The 22849-nt window shown below is 45.7% G+C and overlaps 2 protein-coding genes across 2 annotated transcripts in view; one reads left to right on the top strand and one right to left on the bottom strand.

Annotated features, from left to right (window-relative positions):
* GRM2 (glutamate metabotropic receptor 2) overlaps nt 1-22849 on the top strand; it is a 79774-nt gene that overhangs the window by 41973 nt on the left and 14952 nt on the right. Inside the window, exon 2 of the mRNA XM_083726528.1 lies at nt 191-950. Coding sequence (XP_083582654.1) covers nt 474-950 — 477 coding nt within the window. The 5' untranslated portion in view covers nt 191-473. The remainder of the gene's footprint in view (nt 1-190; nt 951-22849) is intronic.
* IQCF6 (IQ motif containing F6) lies at nt 11243-13471 on the bottom strand. The gene is made up of 3 exons (XM_083726707.1): nt 13323-13471; nt 12106-12183; nt 11243-11684 (listed from the first exon to the last, which is right to left on the bottom strand). The coding sequence occupies exons 1-3, from the start codon at nt 13455-13457 to the stop codon at nt 11325-11327; spliced, it is 573 nt and encodes a 190-aa protein (XP_083582833.1). The 5' UTR covers nt 13458-13471; the 3' UTR covers nt 11243-11324.

Raw genomic sequence — 22849 nt, forward strand, 5'->3', positions numbered from 1 at the left:
TATGTGCTGTGAAGTGACTAGTTAAGGGATTCCCCTGTAAAAGTGATGATATTTATAGTACCCAGTAGTGGCACATTTGTGGCACCATAAAACTAAAGATCCAGAAATTAAAGGATATCTCCACTGGGCCTTTCATGCTGTAACTAATTATCTCCCCTCTTTTTCCTCTCTCTTTCTCTGTCTCCCACAGGTTGTTGTGTCTTTCTTTCTCCAAAGGGGCTGATAAAAAGCACAACTCCCAGCAGCAATTGCTTCTGTTTGGCTATATTTGGACATCACAATATAACTGTTTATTCACCTAAGGCTGGAGTTTCCTTGCAGCAGGATGGCCATTGGACACTGCTGTTGAATTAAAGGTGTTTCAGAGACACAACTGCCCACAACAAATGGTAGGCTATCTGACACCTTTGCTCTGACCAGGGAGGTCTCCTTGTGGCTTGGAAAGGTGCTTGCTGCCCTCTTGAGGCAGTGCAATGGCATCCTCTGCCACCCTATGGATTCTGCTGGTCTATCCTGTTGCGTGCCACACCAGCATTCATGGCCAGAGCCCCGGATACAACGTGGCAGCCAAGAAGGAGATCAGCTTGGAAGGTGACCTGGTTATTGGGGGCCTGTTCCCAGTCCACGAGAAAGGAAATCCTACAGAGGAGTGTGGCAAGATCAATGAACATCGTGGCATCCAGCGCCTTGAAGCTATGCTCTTTGCCCTAGATGAGATCAACAAGAACCAGCAGCTTCTGCCGGGCATCACCCTGGGAGCTCACATCCTAGACACCTGTTCCAAGGACACCTATGCCCTAGAACAATCCCTGGATTTTGTGCGTGCCTCCCTTACCAGGGTGGACGGCTCTGAGCACATCTGCCCTGATGGGTCCTACGCCATTCATGATGATGTACCTACAGCTATCACAGGGGTTATCGGGGGCTCCTACAGTGACGTCTCCATTCAGGTACCATTTGCAAACCAGGAGGGAGCTGGTGGGAATGTGGAGTGTGGTGCTTAGAATTGGGGTGTTGTGTCTGGGGCCTTGTATTAGGGGTAAAAAGAATGAGTGTGAAAGAAAGAAGCCAGGTCTAGGCATTTGCTCATTGGATAAGAGGGCTTGGAAAATTGATGGTTACTTGAGGAGTCTATGGGTACAGCTATAGAATACAACTGTGAAACTAGGAATCAAGTCATTAAGTAGCTTCCTTTCAGTGAATTAAGGTAGCATAGTGGTCTCCACTTGCTTGGCCATGAGTTTAGTAAGTGGCCCTAAGGCAAGCCAATATTGTTCTGCCAGTTCCATGCCAAACCTTGGCAACTGTTATTCTTGGGTTATTCTGGGGCTGAGGCCCCAGTAGGGCTTCTCTTGGTGCTTGCTTTTGGCCTGCCACACTGAGTAGCTGGGTCTGGGAAGCCGCTGCTTAAATATTTCTGCAATGCCCTGGAATTCTGGGGCATTGTGGGAAATTTTTAAGGGTAGTTTTCCTGGGTCGGAGGAAAAGAAGAGTTTGGATTTGCTATCCCACTTTATCACTTCCCTAAGGAGTCTCAAAGCGGCCAACATTCTCCTTTCCCTTCCTCCCCCACAACAAACACTCTGTGAGGTGAGTGGGGCTGAGAGACCTCACAGAAGTGTGACTAGCCCAAGGTCACCCAGCAGCTGCATGTGGAGGAAGGGAGACGCGAACCCAGTTCCCCAGATTACGAGACTACTGCTCTTAACCACTACACCACACTGGCTCTCTGTAGAAGGAGGCACTGTTGTAGAAAAAGGTCCACTAGATAGATGCAAGTATGATGGGGGCAATGTCTGTAAAGCGCTTTGGTCATTATCAATTTAGGTATCACTATCTGGTTTTAATTCAGAATCAGTAGTCAGAAAATAAAAACTAATACCATCTTGGCATCACGAGATTTCCCTATCTACAGTATTCTGTATTAAATGTCTTAAGAAGTGAATGGGCTCTTCATTTGCAGACTAAGGGTGCAGGTACTACACACGTATTTGGAAGCCCACTGGAACTCAGTGTGGCAGATTGTTCTGTAGATCGTGCAGTAGATACATCAAGAGAATAAGGTGGCATCAGAAGAATTTGTTTCCATAAAGCTAAGCACAGGACAGAGCAGAAGCTTCTCATGATTACCTATGGAAGGCATAGCCACAAGTTTAAAGACTTTATCTTATGTTGAAAGACTGTTGCATATTCAAGTGGATCATAGCTCTGCAAAACCAAATTGCTCTCCTCATGTCAGATTCTTCTGCTACAAAATGCCTCATGTTTTGGAATGCTTCTCTATAAACTATCACCAGAACTGCAACTCTAGGCAATGCATTCTTACAATGGGAATCAATTGGGACCCTCTAGATTTCAAAGACTCTCCATACTATTGTACAGAACGAGATGAGAAGTGGGATGAGACTCCTGGGATGAGATGGTAGGAGGTCACATGTTATTCTAATATCAGATACACGCTCACCTTGGAAGTGAGAACAGAGAACAGGCAGGTTATATTTGTGAAAACATAGCTGATGGCCATTGGGGATAGTATTTTGCATATATTTTGCAGCAGGCTCAGTTATCTGAGCGAGCCTTTGTGTGCCCAGGATTTGTGGGTGTTTCCAAACGCCCTGCCTTTGTTTTATTGTGATGCTTCCTGAGGTGCAGTGAACGTGGTAATCACAGCCTGACTCACACACCTGTATGAGAGACAGAGCGACCTTTTTATAGCCCGCCCTGACCGCCACCTCTGCCTTCGGGTTCATCCCTCCCGACAAAAGCTCTGCCTGATTCTAGGCTTCCTAACGCAGGGACCGTATCCCAGAGCATCCGTGTGACAGAGTAATTAGCTGCTGCTCCTGAGAAGCCCTGAGGATGTATTAATGCTATAATTAATGTAAATTAATATATCATTATCACGTACAGAGCCCATTGCCAGGAGAGAAAGAGGGAGAGAGCTGAACACGGCTAGCTATCTCATTTGCAGAGAGAGGACGAGCCTGTTGCCAGGGCTTTGCTCATAGACGTCTCTGGCCCAGTTCCCCCAAAACAGAGCAGCCTTCTGAGGGAGGCTTGCATTGCATTCGGCAAACTAGCAGTTTGAGGAGGGTCTTGCCTTGGCGATGCCAGTGCAAAATAGTTCTGTCCTTTCTCCTATAGCTTGCAGCTCCTGCTGCTGTGCTCTGCTGCCTCATGCTATGTTCGCCTCAGTTACAGATTTGACCCCAATTCCTGTGGGTAGGAAGACCACAGGATCCCTCTGAAGACACCTGAGACCATGGCCATCTGTCACTTAATTTCAGGAGCTTCCCTACAGATATGCCAGGCCAGACTCCTCCTCCCTCCTTCCTTAGTCAAATGCCACTAAGAATGCATTGCTGGATCTGGGCTTTTGGTGGATGGAGCCGAAGAAACAAGAAGGACTTGCAAGAAGAGGGTTTCTATTTAGCAGGGTCAGTGGCAGCACTCGGCACCTGCCAGGGCTCCCAGAACCTTAGCACTGCTGAATCATCATCACCACCATCATCATCATTATCATCATATATTTATACTCCAGCCACTCTGGCAGCTCCCAACACAATCAAACATTAAAAACTTCCCCAAACAGGGCTGCCTTCAGGTGTCTTCTAAAAGTCAGATAGTTGTTTATTTCCTTGATATCTGATGGGAGGGCGTTCCACAGGGCGGGCACCACTACCGAGAAGGCCCTCTGCCTGGTTCCCTGTAACCTCACTTCTCGCAGTGAGGGAACCACCAGAAGGCCCTCGGAGCTGGACCTCAGTGTCCGGGCAGAACGATGGGGGTGGAGACGTTCCTTCAGGTATACTGGGCCAAGGCCGTTTAGGGCTTTAAAGGTCAGCACCAATGCTGAAGACTGGGCTGGGCATCCCTTAATTCCCCCTCCTCTGGCCTGGCACTCTAAGCACTGCCCATTGACTAGATCAGAGAACACTTCCCCAGGGCCCACTGTGTCCTGATATTTTGAGAAGGTAGCAGGTGAATTCAAAGCAAATCCTCACAGTGTTTTTTGGGGGAGGTGGTTGTGCACTGGCTTTCCACCATATAACTGCCCTGAAAGTCACAGAAGATCCTATGACTTGACTGCTGCTCTGGGCTATGAAGCTGGTGTGGTGTAGTGGTTAAGAGCGGTAGATTCGTAATCTGGGGAACCGGGTTCGCGTCTCCGCTCCTTCACATGCAGCTGCTGGGTGAACTTGGGCCAGTCACACTTTTCTGAAGTCTCTCAGCCCCGCTCACCTCACAGAGTGTTTGTTGTGGGGGAGAAAGGGAAAGGAGAATGTTAGCCGCTTTGAGACTCCTTAGGGTAGTGATAAAGCGGGATATCAAATCCAAACTCTTCTCCTTTTATTCTTCTGGGTTGGTTTCTGAAGTTGCTGAGCTGTGGCTTGTGAACAGTATCTGTTTCGTGTCTGTCAGGACTGCCTCTAGGTCCCAGCTCACAGAGGACCAACGCCCGGTTGATGTAATGTACAAAAGTCTTTATGGAAGTTTAGTTTCCATTTCAAACCCCAGAGCGCGCAGCCCTACGTCTTGACTCTAGATCGGCGAAGTCCCCTCTGAGTCACTATCCCTTCCGCACCAGTTCAAGATCCTAGCCCGGCTCCACCTCCTGCGCCGTTCCTTCCTCCTCTGGGTCCTTCTGCCCCCTGGGGTTTCCTCCTTCCTGGACTCTTCTGATGCTGACCCCCCTGAGTCTTGCCCTTCCTTCCGGCGGGCTTTAGGACCTGGCTCCCTATCCGGGCTCCCTGCTGTGCCGCTCGCCTGTACATTTGAACTTGGCGCGCGCGCCCAGCCGGTAACCTTCCTCCTGACCGTTTCCCCGCTCTCCGATGTGGGCGTGGTCAAACCTGACTCATCTCCTCTCGCTGGTGGTAAGAACACTGGTCCCGATTCCTGGGACTCCCCCTCCCTACTGCGCTCTGGTGGGGAAGCTGGTCCTGATTTCCAACTGCTGCTCAGGGAGTCCCCGCTGGCCCCTTCCTCCTGGGGTTTTCCCCCTGGAGCCCCCCTTGCCCTGGCCATCGGCACTCCCTTCTGTGAATCTTCCGATTCGCTGGAGAGGCTCGTGGAATGACTCTGGCCACTGTCACTGCCTCCACCCCACTCGGATTCCTCCTCCTCGCTCTCCATTTGCTCCCCCTCCTGTGTCTCTGCTCCTGAACCCCTGACAGTGTCCTTTTATGCTACATCCGCCTCCCTCCTTCTCCCTGTTCAAGCAGAGTATCACATGACTCCTCTGCCTTCCTGCTACTTAGAAGTGGCAACAGTGGGAGTTGAAGAGTGGGAGACTCAGACATGCTTCTTCCCATTCACCCTTTCCACCCCTGGTCCCCTTACAGTTTATTGTTCCATGCCAAATGTAAATGGCAGACTCTCTGGATCACACCCGCACATGCCCATACCACCATTTCTTTTCCTTTCAAGGGAAGTCCCTTTGAACCAGGCACTTGCCAAATTGCAAAAAAAAAAGAGGGACAGAAATCACGCGCACCTTTTAAGGGAGGAGAAGGTATAACAGAAAGAAAGAAAGATGTGTGGGTGGGAAACAAAGAAGAGGGGTGATAAACAGTGGGGGAAATAGTATCCGCACATTTAATGGCACACACATTTAGCACACATGGCTTCCCCCAAAGAGTCATGGGAACTGTAGTTTACCCACCAGAGAGCAACCATTCCCAACACCCTTAACAAACTACAGTTCCTAGAATTCTTTGAAGAAAGCCATGTGCGCTAAATGGACTTTAAATGTACAGTGTGTAGATGTTGCTTAAAATAAAGGAATGAAGCAAGAAAACCCGTAGGAAGTAAAAAAAGAACAATGAAAGACAAAAGAGGCTGAGCCGTGAAGGTGCAGAGAGCGGCAGTTAGATCTGATTAAGGGGAGCAGGGCACAAAGGAAATAAAAGGGGGTCATATTTTCCCCCCTTCCTCATGCTCTGAGGGTGTCGTGCTGGCCGTGTGCAGACAAAGAAAGCAGGACACAACATTCAGAAAGATAACCAGCTCAGCCGGCTAGATGGCTGTTTTTAATGTGTTTTTAATAAAGGAATCATTAACTAAACTGACAGCCCAAAAGGTGGGTAAATAGCAAAGCAGGGCAAGGAGTTATACAAAGTGAGCGAGGGACAGTTGGTGAGATAATTAGGGAGCTTATTAAAAAGATCCACAGATAATTTGGCTACAGAACCCTCTCTGCAGAGTTCTGCACTGGCAACAAGAACACAAAGGCATTTTATTAATAATTCTGGGTTCTTCTCACTGGCTGCTGTCCCCTGTGGTTTGTGTCCCCTCCAGGCTGGAGGAGACCGGAGTGCTCTCTCCACCTCTGATTCTCTCACTGAATCCCCCAGGACTGGCACAGAAAGCTACAGATTTGATCCAGCTGAGACACTGTGTGTCTAAAGCAGGCAGTGGATTAACACCTTCCCTGCTTCTCTCCAGCCCTCTTTGCTTCCCAAGAGTGGTTTGGGCAAAGGCTGTATGAAAGGGAAAGGCTCGCTTACAGCAGTGGAGCGCAGGCCCTCTCAGGGGTTCAAAGAGGCCTGGACCACATCCAGCTTTTGAGACCTCTGCTCAGAATAAAAATTAAAAATGGTGAGTCTGTATGCAAACAGAATAACACACACACACACACACACACACACACTACTCAACAACCAAAAGCTGCTTCCTTCCTTGTTTCAAACCCAGTGCAAGAAATAAAATTGATCTGCAAGAGAGCACATCTGAGAACTAAATATACAAGTTGAATGGGAGAAATTTGCACATTGAAACTCTGCAGATTCTCCAGTATTTAGGCTGCAATCCTAACACCACTCACCTGGGATCAAGCCCCATTGAATTTAGTAGAACTTATTTCAGAGTAGGCATGGTTAAGATTGCACTAGCCATGTTGTGGGAATTGCATTTTTTAAAACATGGTTTGTGGGGTGGGGCTTTTTAAAGGGAAAATTTAGAACTGCCCAGGGGTATGTAATTGATTATAATTTGCCTGCAAAGCATGCACCACTGTAACACACATTTTCCCCATGTCTGTGTACTGTACGTGCTTTCTTGTTCAGAGTCACATTTTATGACATTTAGAAGCCTGCATGGAGTGGGAGAAATTCTCAGAACTGGGACTTTGGCAGCACTAATGCAAAGGAGTTTATAGAAAAGATTCACATGAGGCGTCTTGAAACAGGGCAACAAAGCTGTATTTGGAGTGAAGGATATAAAAAACAAGAAGTTGTCACAGAGCCACACAGTACAACAGGCCTACAAGCCTCAGCTCACAGTCTTCTTCGTACACAGACTACATCAGATTCTAGAACGACCACTTTTTATGCTATTTAAAGAAATACAGTGGTACCTTGGTTTACGAACTTAATCCAATCTGGAAGTCCGTTCTTAAACTGAAACCATTCTTAAACCGAGACGTGCTTTCCCTAATGAAGCCTCCTACTGTCGGTGCCCTTTCACCGTTCGGATTCCATTCTTAAACTGAGGTAAAGTTCTCAAACCAAGACACTATTTCCGGTTTTGCAGAGTTTGTAAACCAAATCGTTCTTAAACCGGACTGTTCTTAAACTGAGGTACCACTGTAGTGGCCTAACACAAAATGACTGCAACCTCCGAAAGAGCAGAAAAAGAAGAGAGACGGTTATATAAAATTGTACAAATAATCATGTTTTTCCCACATATTATCTTTAGTAATAATAATGATAATAATAATGATGACTGTGCTTCTGCACTGTGCTTCCCTCACCTCGCAACAACTTGGGAGCAATCCCTGTACCCTGCTGTGTGGCAGACAGCAGGAAAAAGATGCCTCTGTATTTGGCATCCCACCCCAAAAGAACAACAACTTTGGAACAATTCCTGCTATGGGGCATGCAGCAGGAACAGGGAAGAGTTGCCATATCCTCCCTTATCCTCACCCAACATTCAGCTGAGGCCCATCTCAAGCAGTTGCTTCTCTCCCTCCTACACTCCCATATATATTTTTTTAAAAAGCTTGCCACCACACACACACATTCAAGAAGTCTGCCAAGTGCTCCACATGGCTGGTAGGCAGCAAAGCAAGCACAGTAGTTCCCATGCTTCTTCCTCCTCTCCAACACATGCACACACACTCAAAAGCTTCATACTTGTTTGATGTAGATGGCAGGTAGCAAAACAAACACAGTAAACACAACAACACACCAGTCAATCCCCTTGTTTTTTCCACTCTCTGTCCTGTTTTCCAATCACTCCTCAGTGGGGAGATTATGTGCCTGTTGTTTGCTCTGCAAGACCAGCAAAGCAAACAGGAGGTGAATAAGTCCCAATGCTTCTTCTCTCCCACTCACCACCCATTTTGAAAAAGCCCACCCATAGGCAGTCAACTGTTTCCACCCTCTTTTTTCAAGGAGCCCTCCATGGGCAAAGCCCTCTCAACTCTTTTCCATCCTTCACAATCCATTCCTGTCCCTTCTTCATTAAAAAAAAAAAAAGTTTGTTGCCTCTCCTGTGTCTTAGTTACTTACACTACTAGTCTAGTTAGAATAGTTGCTTATACAGTATCACTCTTCTCTCCTCCCAGTTTTGGCTAGAGTGGTAAGTTTTGCATTTTATATATAGCTGTATTCTCATTCAATCCATCCTATCCATTTATCCTTCAGAACTTTGACTATTATAAGACCTTTTTGGGGATGCGGACGAGAAGCACTAGAGCTACATGAACTCTCCCCTCATCCACTTGACTTCAGAACTTGTTCTAGTGCTTTTGATTGGGGCTACATTCACCTCAGATTGGTTTGGGAGACCTTCACAATATTAGGAAAACCAAAGCTACAGTCCTCTCATTGACTTCTGCCCGGAAACCAGAACAGCTGTAAATTTCTGAGTTTCCCCCCACATAGGTACATAATAGCCAGCCAAGAGATTAACCCTACCAAATTTTGGATAGGTAGATCCAAGGTTTTTCCTGTTTTAAGGTTCAAAATGACCATAACCTTTTTTGTAAAATGACAATGAGCGAATAATGTCGCCTAGACACACTTGCGGAAATGGTGGAATTATAATTGCCTAGGTAGGTAGCAGTGAAGGAATTCTAGGCAATGAGGGAAGGGGGAAAGGAGAGCTTCCCATTCTCCTCCTCTTCAAAAGGCCTTCCAGGCAACAAAATGTGGTGAACGCCCTCAGTTCTTCACTGTGTTTTTGTTGTTGTTGTTTGCAACCAAACATTCTCCAAAAATAAAAGGAAAACAGATGGCAGAAGGGCCTGCCTCTGACTCCAAGCTACCACTTTGGCTCACAGAATGATCCAGCACAAACTTCCTGCCACAGAGGAATGTGGGTCATAATACTTCACAGTCATAATACTGGGGGGGGGGGGAGGAGGCCTTCTGCTGAGTCATTACCATTTAAAACTCTTTAATATAACTTTATCTGTATCAGTTAAACAAAATTTTAAAAGCATTTTGCCAAATCACGATTCTTACTTGCTTAAATGTTCTAAACTGTGAATGTTGCATTTCGGTCCGATGTGCATAAAAACAAGTTGCAGAACTTAACAAATGCTGAATTTGCTGAATTTGAGGCCTCCTTTGAGCTTCAGGCCCTCCTGGCCCTGCTCTGATAGTCCCTGGTGTGGTGTGCATACACACACACACAGAGAGAGAGAGAGAGAGAGAGAGAGAGAGAGAGAGAAAGAGAGAGAGAGACTTTCTTGTGGTATCTTCTTTTGCTTGCCTCATGTCATGATAGAACTAATTAAACTAACAAACTGACCCCCAAACTACCCATCCTTTCGCATTGTCATAATTATCTAAGGAACAGTAGTCAGCACAGCAAAAGGATCGCAATTTGGGGTCAAAGGAGGACAAGCAGACAGCTTTGTAGTAAAGTGTTGCCTCTGCGGCACAGCTTCTATATAATTCCTAAAATGGCTGCCCTGAGGAACATCAAGCCCCCTAGATGTTGCTGGATGCCAACTCCCAATAGCCCTGGTCAGCATGACCAAAGGCCAGGGATGATGGGATATGTAGTCCAATAACAGCAGGTTAGAGGGTGGGGGCACAGGTTCACAGGGATGTTAGTTTAGTGGAGGGTCCATAGTTTCATGGCAGAGCACATGTTTTCATGCAGGCTATCCCAAATTTCAGTTCTCAGTACCTCCAGTTAAAAACGATTGAGTAGGAGAGATTCTGAGAGCCTAGAAAGCCAGTTCCAGTCTCTTGATGAGCAAACTGGGCAATTTTTCTGACCTGGTATAAGGTAGCTTCCAATGTTCCTAGATGTTTTCACGTGAAAATATCATGTCAGAATGGTTCATCCATGCAGTATTCTGAGTGACGACTACACAATGAACACTAGAACTTCTCAATTCATCGATTGCCTAGGGGTGTGCTGCATGCGAATGAACCATTTAAACTCTTTTACACATTTTGCCCAGAAGAAACATCCCAAGAGCTGTCCAGCGGAAGCCAAACATTACATTGGAAATGACTCCATGTCTGTGAGAAGCTATTTATGCATTGTAAACTATTTTTATTATTCTTGTAACTATCAAGTTACAATAAAAGAGATTCTGACTAAACATCAGGAAGAACTTTGTTGTGACAGCAAGAGCCATTCAACAGTGGAACGGATTCCCTCAGGAGGTGGTGAACTCTCCTTCCCTGAAGGTTTTTAAGCAGAGGTTGGATGGTCATCTGTCATGGATGCTTCAGTTGAGATTCCTGCAGTGCAGGGGGTTGAATGAGATGACCCTCAGGGTCCCTTCCAATTCTACAATTCTTTGATTCTAGGATTATTTACTAAATTCCTATACCACCCTTCAGCCAAGGAGCACAAGGTTGGTTTACAATATAAAAACACAAAAATGCACACCATAGTACCATACCCTCATGCTACCTGACATCAGATCTCTAGAAAGAAGCACTGTGCTTCCAAGATGCTTCCAGCCTTTAGCTCATGGCTCACTCTCTGTACCTATCTGCTGTGCCTGTCTGTGTTTACCTGCCTCAGACTGCTGACACACATACACAAGCTACAAACACTGGTGGCTTACTCATGCCAGAGACTCTAATAAATAATCTAATAATTAATCATCTAACAATAGGGTCCCATCGAGAGACACCCCTTGCCCATCCTGGACTATTAATGAACATCAGCGTTCATTTTCTCAAATCCTAGAGTGTGATCAGCCTTTGCTTTCAGTCAAATCCATGGCAATCGTCCACCCACAGTAAACAGACAGCAGCCGTACAACTGTATGACAAAGCATGCATTTATTTCACTCCCTGGAGTCTGAGTTTGAAAGCAGTCTCTTCTACCTTCTCTACAGAGACTCTTTACTCAACAACAATCTCAATGTTCAAATCTATGCCATCCTGATTCAGGTTGCTAAGAGAATAGGAGCTGGAGGATTTCCGGAAGCTGTGGTGCCGCCAGTTACTTTGGATGATCTGGGCTGCCCTTTGATACTTCTTGTACCGTGTTCTCATAAGCCACATCTTAAACATTGATTGCAAGAGGACGGAAGCCTTCTCAGACCAAATGTACGTCGATAATGCCATTGCCCTTTTCTCTTCTCGTCTCCGGAAGGAAATCATGCGCCACCATTTCTGGACCAACCATGCACAGACGATGGCGTGTTGCAGGCTACGGCGGACTAGAGTACCACGCCACCATTTCTGGATGGTAATAGCAGCCTAAAAGTAGGAAACAATGACTCAGTTGTCACTACAACATAAGCAGAAAGGGGCCGAGGCACAAATCCCTTTCCCTGTTAGTTTTCTCTCTCATACAAGAATCAGTCATATTGTGTCAGACTTTTAATAGTTTCCGTCAGCCAAACAAGACACAAAACTGAAAAGATGCAAACTGGATGTTGAAAATGGTCTTTTCCCACCTGTGTCTAACAGCTAGGCCACAACCTTATAGTTCTCACTAAAAAAAACAACCTACCTGGAAGCAGGAATGGTGGCAGTGAAGGAAAAGTGCTTGAGAACGTAAGAAGAGCTCTGCTGGAACAAGCCAATGGCCCATGTAGTCCAGCACCTTGTTCTCCCAGTGGCCCCCCAGATGCCTCTAGGAAGGCAAAAATGCCTGTATAGAAAGTCTGGCATGTACCTTAACTTCCTTTTTCGAAGTTTCTGGCATTGAGGGTGGTGGTGACGTTGGCGGTGGCGACGTTGATTTTTTGCGTGCCTTATGAAAAGATGGCCAGAATAAAGAAAAAAGAAAGAAATATAAGCATAGAGAAGCATCAAAAGAGTCTGTAGGACTGCTGAGCCTTATGCTACAAGAGCATTCAAGCTCTTTACCAACGGCTGCCCTTCCATTTATGTAATTTTGCATTTGTTGGGTGCAAAAGGCCAGCGCTTGATTAATGAGCAAGAGGGTGGTGCAGCAACTGACTACACTACATCTTGCTTTTTATGAAAACCAGTGCTTACTTCCTAAAAATAGATGTGCGGTTCAGGCATGTTCCAGAAGCTAACTGTTCCCTTGTTCCATCCTAATTCCAGAGATTGTGTGGGTTACTGATGTATCTGAATGCGCCTACTTCACAGTGTGCAAAGCTCGCCCTTGCCCAGGCTCCCCACCCTCACCAACAGAGAAGCGTCATTCAAAGCTGGCACTGTTGCTGGTGCTTTGTGGGCACCACCGCACAAAGCAAATAAGGAAGGCTGGTGTGGTGTGGCACCAGCAGGGTGGTGGCACGGCAAGTCCGGTTTCAGCTCAAGTGGTTAAATTGAACAGGCCACCCCTGGTTTCACCCTCCTCTCCTCCACTATCATAACTAAAACACGGCCAACTGCCCCAGCTGTTGTTTGGATTGGGGAAGAAAGCTCCCACTGATACCATTGGAGACATGAGGATGGCAGTCCAACAAAGGACTCAGTTTCTGATCATAGTATTTTGTGTAGCGTAGGACAATTTGCGGGGACGCCGGTGGCGCTGTGGGTTAAGCCTCAGCGCCTAGGACTTGCCGATCGCATGGTCGGCGGTTCGAATCCCCGCGGCGGGGTGTGCTCCCGTTGCTCGATCCCAGCGCCTGCCAACCTAGCAGTTCGAAGGCACCCCCGGGTGCAAGTGGATAAATAGGGACCGCTTACTAGCGGGAAGGTAAACGGCGTTTCTGTGTGCGGCTCTGGCTCGCCAGAGCAGCTTCGTCACGCTGGCCACGTGACCCGGAAGTGTCTGCGGACGGCGCTGGCTCCCGGCCTCTAGAGTGAGATGAGCGCACAACCCTAGAGTCTGTCAAGACTGGCCCGTACGGGGAGGGGTACCTTTACCTTTAAGACACTTTGCAAAGGAAGATTGGCACACGGCACTCAACTTACGCAACATTTTTTGCAGAAAGCAATCATCTCTTTCAGGGAAAGCCCATGTCTCGAGGGGAAATGATGATCTGCTTCTAGCAACTGAAGCTCTCTTAGAATCGCAACATCGATCTGGGTTGTAAACTCTGATGTCATAATGAACACGCCGACACTCCCCTGCTCTAATTCTCACTAGTTAAGAATGAGTCTGTCAGATAGGATTTGTCATTGCTTAACTGGCTGGGCTAGAGAAATGTCACTTCTGTGTGTGCATGCACCATGGAAACAGGAGGAAGTTTTCCTTCTGGAGCCAGTTTTTTTTAATTGGCAGAGAAGGCTGAGCTTAGGCGAGGGATGTTCATACAAGCAAGCAACTGCACCTGCCAACTGATGACACAACAACCATCCTTTCCCCCCTTCCTGTATGGCTGTGGGCGCACCTGGCTCAGTGTTGTTTTCTCTTTCACACCCATGGCCAGACGCAGTTGCACTGTTAGGGTCAGACTTTGTGGTGGGCATCTGGGGTGCTGCAGTCTGGGTGGGCCCACAAACGATGCCAGTGAATGAATGGCAGGTTCTGGGGGGTGGCTGTGGTCAGCCATGGTGTGTAACGGAACAAGGCAGGGCACCCTCCAAAGCTCTGCCCATCTGGCATTTTCATTCCCCCACCATCTTTCTGGGTCCAGAGGCATTCTGGGGTAATAAATATTTTGGGCAGCTGGTTCAACACAGCACTTGGTGGGCCAACCAAGTCCAGGACCAGGCAGCGAAACGACAATGCAAACCAGAGACACCTTGGGCAGCCTAGCTTACAATATCTTCTGACAAGCCTGGCCAACCCTGAGGTTCTGCAAGGTGGCTAGAGCCTGTCCATCCTCTCAAGCCAGCCCCATCCACACCACTGAGATATTGTGGAAAACTCCATGCAATCTCATCTCTGGCCATCCAAAACCTTTAGCAAAAAGGAAAGGGAACCCCTTGCACCAGGGCCATCTTTACCCAGGGGCATGTTACGTATTGTATTGAGCTGCTATGTGGCAGTGGGGTGAGTCAGCGGCACCTTTGACACGACTGATGTCGCACCTTCCTGCTAGCTGCATGCAAGCTGCTGAGATCAGTCGTGTCAATGGTGCCACTGACCCCGAGCAAAACATTGGAAATTGCGTTTGAATTTCATCACTTACAGTTCAAATTCATTTAGAGAAATCTTTTTTAAAAATGTTTATTTTCACTAATTGTTGGCATTTTCTTTGACTAACTACTTAGTACTTAGGGCTCTTCTACACATGCGTTTCAGCACGCATTTTTAGTTTCACATTTCCGCAAAAACGCACCTAGAGCACACACACACTATGAATTCCGTGAGCTGCATTTTTTCTTCATTTTACGACGAATGCCAAAGTTAATTTGGGGGCTAAACTAAATATGGCGGCACTGGGCGGATCTTTGCACCCCGGCGACGCATATGCTAAAGCACAAAGCTGATCACCAGCCACACAAGCACTTCTGCTTGCCTGAGGGAAGTGATCTGCCTTCTCCTCCCCCTGGGGGCTCTTCTGGGGGCTGTCTCTTGACCCTCCAGAGCAGATCTGAAGGGGGGCATATGGGGATGAGTGGGGGGAGCCCCACTGCATGAGTGAAAGTCCTTGTGTGGACTTCCACTGCTGGGACTGGTTAGTTAAATCTGTCCTTACCTAAGGGAGTCCCCCAGTATGTAGAAACCACTCCCTTATATGTTGGGTAGCTTTGTTTTGCTTCCAAATTTGTAGGCACACAAACACCTATTGGAACATGTGGGGATAATTGTAGCCTAATGCAGTATGGAAGTGGATTTACGTGATCTGTGCTTTCCCTTGGATAATCATGGAATCCTCGAACTGTAGAGCTGGAAGGGAACACAAGGATCATCTAGTCCAAATCCCCCGCAATGCAGGAATCTTTCACCCAACATGGGGCACAAACTGCTGACCCTGAGATTAAGAGTCTCATGCTATGCACACAAGACGAAATGGTTAAATCTGCTATGATAAAGTGGGCACAGGATATTGGGCACAACATTATGTTTGAGGACTGGGAAAGGTTGTGGACCACTGGGCTGAACTTCACTGCATGTAATGCTTTGAAGGAAAATGTAATGAAAATGATATACAGATGGTACATGACCCCAGTTAAACTTGCCAAAATACACCATTCGTCTGATAATAAATGTTGGAAATGTAAAGAAAATGAAGGAACATTCTTTCACCTCTGGTGGACTTGCCCTAAAGTGAAGGCCTTCTGGGAAATGATATATAATGAGTTGAAAAAGGTATTTAAGTATACCTTCACTAAGAAACCAGAGGCCTTCCTCCTGGGTATTGTCGGCCAGAGGGTGTTAAAGAAGGACCGAACATTTTTTATGTATGCAACAACAGCAGCAAGGATACTCATTGCCAAGAATTGGAAGACTCAAGATCTACCCACACTGGAAGAATGGCAGATGCAGCTGATAGACTATATGCAACTGGCAGAGATGACCGGCAGAATCCGAGACCTGGGAGAAGAAAGGATGGAAGAAGATTGGAAGAAATTTAAAACTTATTTACAAAAATATTGTAATTTGATTGAATGTTAAGAAGGATGCTTGATCATAAATAATTGGCCACCACTAAACTAGATTGGAATTAGATGATAAGTGAGATTAAGGAAAAGACAAACCCTTTGGGAGAACTATTAGATTATATTTAAACGAGTGGATATAAGATTGTAAACAAGATGATAATTTGCTTGAAAAAACTTTTTAACAATGTAAGTGGGAGCAGGAGACGTGAGGAAGTCCAAACAAGTTATGAAATTTTGTCTATGATATAAGCAATGTTGTCTGTTATTTATGCTTTTCTTTTATAAAAATCTTAATAAATATTTATATATATAAAAAAGAGTCTCATGCTATGGCTCTAAGGACAAGTTGGTGACAAGAGATAAATTGTTCTCACTAAAGTCTAATGGGTAACTAGCATTACTTTTACAGATCTTTTTTAACATTTGAACAAAAGAGCTACTTAGTCCCACCCCCCAGCTGTTACAGAGGCAATCTACCATAATTACGATCATAGCTGTTAAATAAACAACAGTCCATTAGCAAGAGAGAGATGGCTGCGTTATTGTAGAGGTCTTAAATGGCCCGGAGTTTTGCACTGAGTCTTGCAAAAGCCCCGTTCTGCAAGGGGTTATGAAATTATAACATCATGCTAATAATTCTAAAATCAAGCCTGGCAGGTGTGGAAGATTGTTCCCCTTCCCCACAGCGTATACAGTTAAACACAAGGCTTTAGGTCAAATGCCCTTGACACTGCTGGTGGGGAGTCCTTGAAGGGCAATTTGCCATCTCGGGTGCCTTCTTGCCGCTATGGAATGTAATTTTCTGCTTAAAATTTATTTGTGCATGTTAATTATGCAGCAAGGTTTTGACACATCCAGAGCTGTGAAGTGTGTTCTGGTTCTCAACTCCGAAGAGCCTATCAGATGGCAGGGCTTTTTCCTCTAGCCTGCCTCTTTTGTAGTCTGTATTTTTAACAACCTCATTAGTGAGGATTTCTCCCCTTTGAAGATAACGAGCATTACTGCAGAGCATCTGGACCAAGTGGAGAGTTTGAGTCGCAGACTGCAGCAGCACCATCCGCAGCTCTGGGTGCACATTTTCACTGCTGGTAGATTATTTGACTTGCTCTTCAGTTTTTCCTCTTTCGGAAGGGCTCTTAGGCCAGGCACAAAGGCAGCAGATTAGCTTTCTCCCTGCACAACATCTGCTTGTACATCACTGTGATCTACATCAGTTGTAGAATTGTGTAGCCTGCCTTGCAGCTCTTACAGGAACGGATCTGCAACAACCTTATTAGTGAAGCCTCCCTTCTGCTGCCTTTTACATGAGCTATAGCATCCATAGTAACCGTAACCGTACTGCTTTGTCTGCTCTAGTTTGAGTTCAGACTGTAATAGGTGCTTGTCATTCTCCCTCCTAATAATATACTGGAAGCTTTTACCCCACGCAACCACTTCTGCTTAAATTCTGTGATCTTCCACACTAACATTACATATTAGACATTTCCGCAAAATTCCTTCCGGCTTTTACATTTTGTCGTTAGTATGTTAGCATCATCTCACAAATTCCCTACTAATTACCTGAGTTTATTACGTAACCTAACATCATGCCTGATATCTAACTTGTGGTATATCAGGCCTCGCCTTGGTCAATAGCTTTCTCTGGTAACCTTCTGGTGAGACGACTGCAATATTTTACATGGAGCTATCTCTCAGGAAGTGCAGTTCAGAAACTGCAGTTAAGTTAGAACAATGGCAGGGAACTGGTTGCAGCCCATAAGCCAGATCCTTACCTCCCTCATCTTCCATGGGCCAACTTAGACTGATGGACAGCACCATCCTCCTATCAATCACCCAACATCACAATGATGTCAGGTAATCTGCTTTCCTTGGCCTGCGTGGTTTGAGATCAAATTGCATGGGCAAAGGCTCAACACATTTCAGACACTGATGACCAGCTAATTGTCAGTGCTTGTATTGATAGTGATTTTCTGGTTGCCAGTGCTGCAAACCCCCGCCCTCCACCTGACATCCTATATGACATTTGGTGTAGGCCAGGTGGGTGTGGCTTGGCCAAAACAGCCTCATGGGGGAAATTGGGGAGGTGTGCCAGGCCTAACTATGTCTACAGGTTCCCCACCGCTAGTTTAGACCATGGCTGCTAGACAACAAGCTGTGCTGGGAATTAAAATATATATATATTTCACCACTGCTTTGCTGACACCACTGGTGACTGGTGTGGTTCTGGGCCCATTTGAAAATGCTGAGCTTGACCTTTAAGGCTTGCCAACAGGGACCTGGAGGAGAGCCTGTCTCCACATGTGCCTGGCCATCGATTCTCACCAGAGGTGCTTCTTCAGATTCCTCCATGGCTATTGGGGAGAAGAGAGGCCTTTCATTGAAGATGCCCTGACATGGCCCATATCCACCCTCTCACCGAGTGGTGAGGCAAGAGCAGGGCATTACAAGCATGAAGTGTTGCAGCTCATCTTCCTCACCCACGGGGCAGAGAAGACAAGTGCCAAGGCCTTGTGGAATGCCCCCTCTCTCCCCAAATTTGGCAAGAGTGGAGGCATTCCACCTCACAGCAAAAGTGGTAATGGCAGCATATTGCTGTTTCGCCTCAGGTGGAGAAAGGGGATGGACTGCCACAGCTTCCTTGATTTCATTCTTCATCAAGATCTCCACAAGTATTTTAAAGAGGGGGACAACAGCATGTCCTCAGTACCGGATTTATTTTGGTGCCCAGGATCACCAGCCACAATGATTATTGAATTTCTAGCTTGCTGGACTCAATGTCCTGTTTGACATATTTTGTAGGTGGGCCTCTTCTCTGTGGAGAATGTATCGGCTCAACCGCCGTCCACTGTCCACTAGTATATGACCCCTTTGGCCAACATAGCCCAAGTGGTTTGCGTGGTACACACAGGAGAGTGTTTGCCTTCTCTAAATCAGGGGCAGCCAGCCTTTCAGCTGAGGTCATTGAGAAGATCTTGGACACAATAAAGAAGGTGCAGAAGCTTGAGCCTGAAAATCCAAGCCACTCTCTCATAGCTTTGAAGCTTCTCCTTCTCCCAGAAGTTTTGCAGGACCTGAATTCCAACTCAACTGTTTTCATGACAGCACAGTGGCCTACGGCTCTGCTTTGCTGCACAGTGAGTGCATCGTACTGTGTCGTTTTTTGCAGAGCCAGAAGCCGCTCCCCTCCCCTTCTAGTCAGTGCAGCGGAGAAGGACAAGTGTCACTGCACAGCATTCCTGTGAGGCAGGAGTTTGTTTGTTTGGCGGTGGTTTCTGAAGAATAAAAGCACACCATTAATCTGTAAGATATAGATCCATAACGGCTTGGAGAACGGCTTCAGACCACAAGGGAAATAATGACAGTGTAAAATAATGACCGAGAGCAAACTATTCCAGCTGTTGGTCATGAATGTTCTGGAGAAACTCGGGCCTCGGTCGTAACAGCTTGTTTTCAGCAACCTTTACTGCATTAGAGCTAACAGATTTGGATTTCTTTGCATCACGTCATCAAGGAAATATAAGAAATATCCTCAGGGTTTGCAAGCTCAACAGGTGAAGATATCCATTTCTTTCAAGCTCCATGCATCATCTGTTGAGTTTCTGCCTGCCACATCCCTGAAAGACCCAGGAGTTTGACAAGGAAAGGTGGCAGATAGATAGATAGGTAAAGGTAAAGGGACCCCTGACCACTAGGTCCAGTCATGACCAACTCTGGGGTTGCGGCGCTCATCTCGCTTTATTGGCCAAGGGAGCCGGCATACAGCTTCCGGGTCATGTGGCCAGCATGACTAAGCTGCTTCTGGCGAACCAGAGCAGCGCACGGAAACGCCGTTTACCTTCCCGCCAGAGCAGTGCCTATTTATCTACTTGCACTCTGACGCGCTTTCGAACTGCTAGGTTGGCAGAGATAGGTAGATGATAGATGATAGATAGATAGATAGATAGATAGATAGATAGATAGATAGATAGTAGATAGATATAGACATAGACATTTGTTGCAACCTGCCTTGGGCATTTTTGGTCAAAAAGCAGAAAAAATATTTCAAATAACTAAAGAGACATGTTAAGTAATTTAGATTTCGTGCAATTCCTTGTTTTGGAATATATAGCTCTGTGCTATGTGCATGAATGCTGGAGTATTGATTAATAATAATAATAATAATAATAATAATAATAATAATAAACCTAATACTTTATATTTACAGGAAAATTATTCCTAGGGTTCCCATATTTTTATAGTCCTTTTTACAGGAGCTTGATCAACAGATTCTACTTTAGTAGGTGATAATGGCCCACCTGCTGATGCCTTCATATATATATATGCTGTTAATGCAAAAGAGTAGACCAGACATCATCTTCTGAGAGTTGGCAATTCTAGTCCTTCCTTTCTGTTCAGACTCCTTAGATATGCTCATAACTTGGTGTTTGAACAACTCTCTGCTAAGATTGCCTTAGAGAGGAGGGTTCCCCCTCCCCTTTTCTTTGATCATATCCCCTAGGTACTCTGTAAATGCACACATACTATGTTACTTTCTTATACTGAGTTGCATTATATATATGCATGCATTGCATATGTTCTGGGGAGGGGGTGTTAATTTCTGAGTCTGCTTAATAGACCGGATGCAACATTTCAGTTTCCATGGGGGTGGAGTGAGCAAGAACATGCTGATAGAGGAATAAGATTATCAGAAACGTTCAAAGGCCTCTTCCTGGATGTATTGCAAAAAGTAGTGTATTTTGAGAGTGCTTGATGTGGTTATTTCGTAGTAATCAGATAGATATGTGGCATTGGATATAGGCGAGGCAGGCTGCCCCTCCACAGCCTAAATTGCAATACTTCCATAGTAAAAATTCAAAATGATTTTGGAATTGGCATTCCAAGTTGGTCATCCTTGAGCAAGCTCTCATATTAAGAGGCAGGTTTCTATTAGCCTTTTTCTTGTTGCAAAGTACGGTCTTTGAGCAATATCCTGCAAATGTGATGGACATTTGTACCAATTATGCATGCAGAGAGCTAGGGAGGCTGTCAATAGGATGCCTTATGCATACATTTGTTATGGCTGCATGTGCAGTCATGGTTAGAAGTGCTCCTGCATGTGTGACAATCAATGCCATGCCTCTTCCACATGCCAGGAAAGAAGGATTTTACAAACCAAAACAAGATGCTGACAATCTAGAGAGGCTTGTTATTTTGCTGTCTCCAATTATAAAGAGTCTGTAACTTGAAACTAATGGGAAGAGTGGCTCATTGAGTACAACACATAATAGACCCTGCTTTATTTTTCTACTGTGGTAGCTTGGTGTGATTTAGCCTAGTTCCTTATAAAGGGCTAACCATGCAGTCAGTCATATGTAGGTCAAAACATATAGTGGGAAACATGTATCAGATTTTCGTATGAAGCTGCTACCTAATTCGCCATCATCTTATCTTGCCACTTGCAATCCACCTCCCATTGAGGCCAGTGGCAAATGCCTATTGATTTGATCGAGATTAAACCCCAGGGTTTTAGCTATTGCAGCTCCAGAGAAAATGTGTCCAAAATGCCATCCATGTATTTATGAGTTCACATCTGTCTGTAAGAAGCTGCAAGAAGCTCACAATGAAAGTCCCCATTAAATGCCCTATTCATCTCAGCGAGGGGTTAATTTCAATGGTCCAGGAAGATGATTTAGGCCATTTCAACACTGCAGGACATCACACTTCTTGTATTCTGTGTGGCTCAGACTTAAGGTGCCCACCGAACATGTGTCACTCTGTGTCATTTATTCTTTGTGTGCTCCAACATCCAGCAGACGTTTGTGCAAAGATTTTCACTGCATACGAAACGGTTTAAATCCATAGTAAAGAAACATCAGTGTCATAAATGATTAGCTCAGACAAGGCAAATAAGGTCAGCCGTGTTAACCGCTGTTAACCTAATGCCTTAGAAATGGGTTGCAATATTAAGGATATGCTTTCAACAGCAAATGTTTTAATCCTTGGTGGCTGGTGCGACTGGTGGAGGGGGAGGCAGGGAGCCCGGAAGTAGGTGGAGCCAGCCAGAGTCAATGGCAGGCAGAACCAGCTAATTCTAGTTTTGCTCCTATTCACCTTCCTTCTGAGTTTTACAAGGGGAAGCACAGAGACTGAAGAAAAGGAAGCTGGCAGGGAGTGCTCTGGGCTGGCTGGATGTAAGCAAGAAGGCAGGCAGGCAGGCTGAAGCTGGTGGGGCAGCATCCCAATTGCCCTAATGGACCAACCTTCACTGGTTTAAATATTAGACCATCAGTATGTCCCTCTACTCCTGCAGTTACATCTCGGTGTGGTACAGAGCATATCATTTACTCTGAATGTGAGCTCTGATTTTTAGAGAAGAATTTGCTCGTCCTCATATTCACACCAAAAAGTTAGGAGGTGTGTATGCATTGCCTGCTGAAGGTTCAGATGCCAGCTTATGCAATGCCATCTGGGTACCTGTGCCTTGCAGGTCTTCCATTCTCTTCCACATCTCATTAAACCAGATATGCTGACAGACTATGATTAATTTTGTTCTAAACACCAAACCATGGTTTGCATTGACTGCAGTTTAGAATTTGAACCACAGTTTGAAAATCACATAGAACGCAAACCATGCTTTAATTTAGAGCTTATAGTGCGTTTTCATTTTCCATCCTCTCTGGACTCAGCTTCTTAAGTGCATGTTGCTCATTTCCTTCACATGGTGAAGCAGCATCTGAAGGCAGAAGGATATCCATAGCTATGGCATGTCAAGTCAGATGTCATGCCAAACCACTGCCAGCAGAAACCATAGTTTGAAAACCCACTTCAAGCAGTGGTTTCTGGTTTGTTGGCTGACTGCAAATGCTTGTTTTGTCAGTTCAGGCCCCAAACTAAACCATAGTTAAACTTCCTAAACCATAGTTTGGTCTGATTTCTAAACTGAATTTTCAGGGTAGAGTTGCTCAAAT

The sequence above is a fragment of the Podarcis gaigeae genome (genome assembly GCF_964106915.1).
Source record: "Podarcis gaigeae genome assembly, chromosome: 2".
NCBI classification, from domain to species: Eukaryota; Metazoa; Chordata; class Lepidosauria; order Squamata; family Lacertidae; genus Podarcis; species Podarcis gaigeae.

Excerpts from the sequence above, each read along its gene's own strand:
- IQCF6 (XM_083726707.1), bottom strand. The coding sequence starts at position 13,457 with ATGACATCAGAGTTTACAACCCAGATCGATGTTGCGATTCTAAGAGAG. Across the intron at positions 12,184-13,322 it reads CTTTCTGCAAAAAATGTTGC|GCACGCAAAAAATCAACGTC; the intron begins GTAAGTTGAGTG and ends TCTTTTCATAAG. Across the intron at positions 11,685-12,105 it reads CTTCGAAAAAGGAAGTTAAG|GCTGCTATTACCATCCAGAA; the intron begins GTACATGCCAGA and ends TCCTACTTTTAG.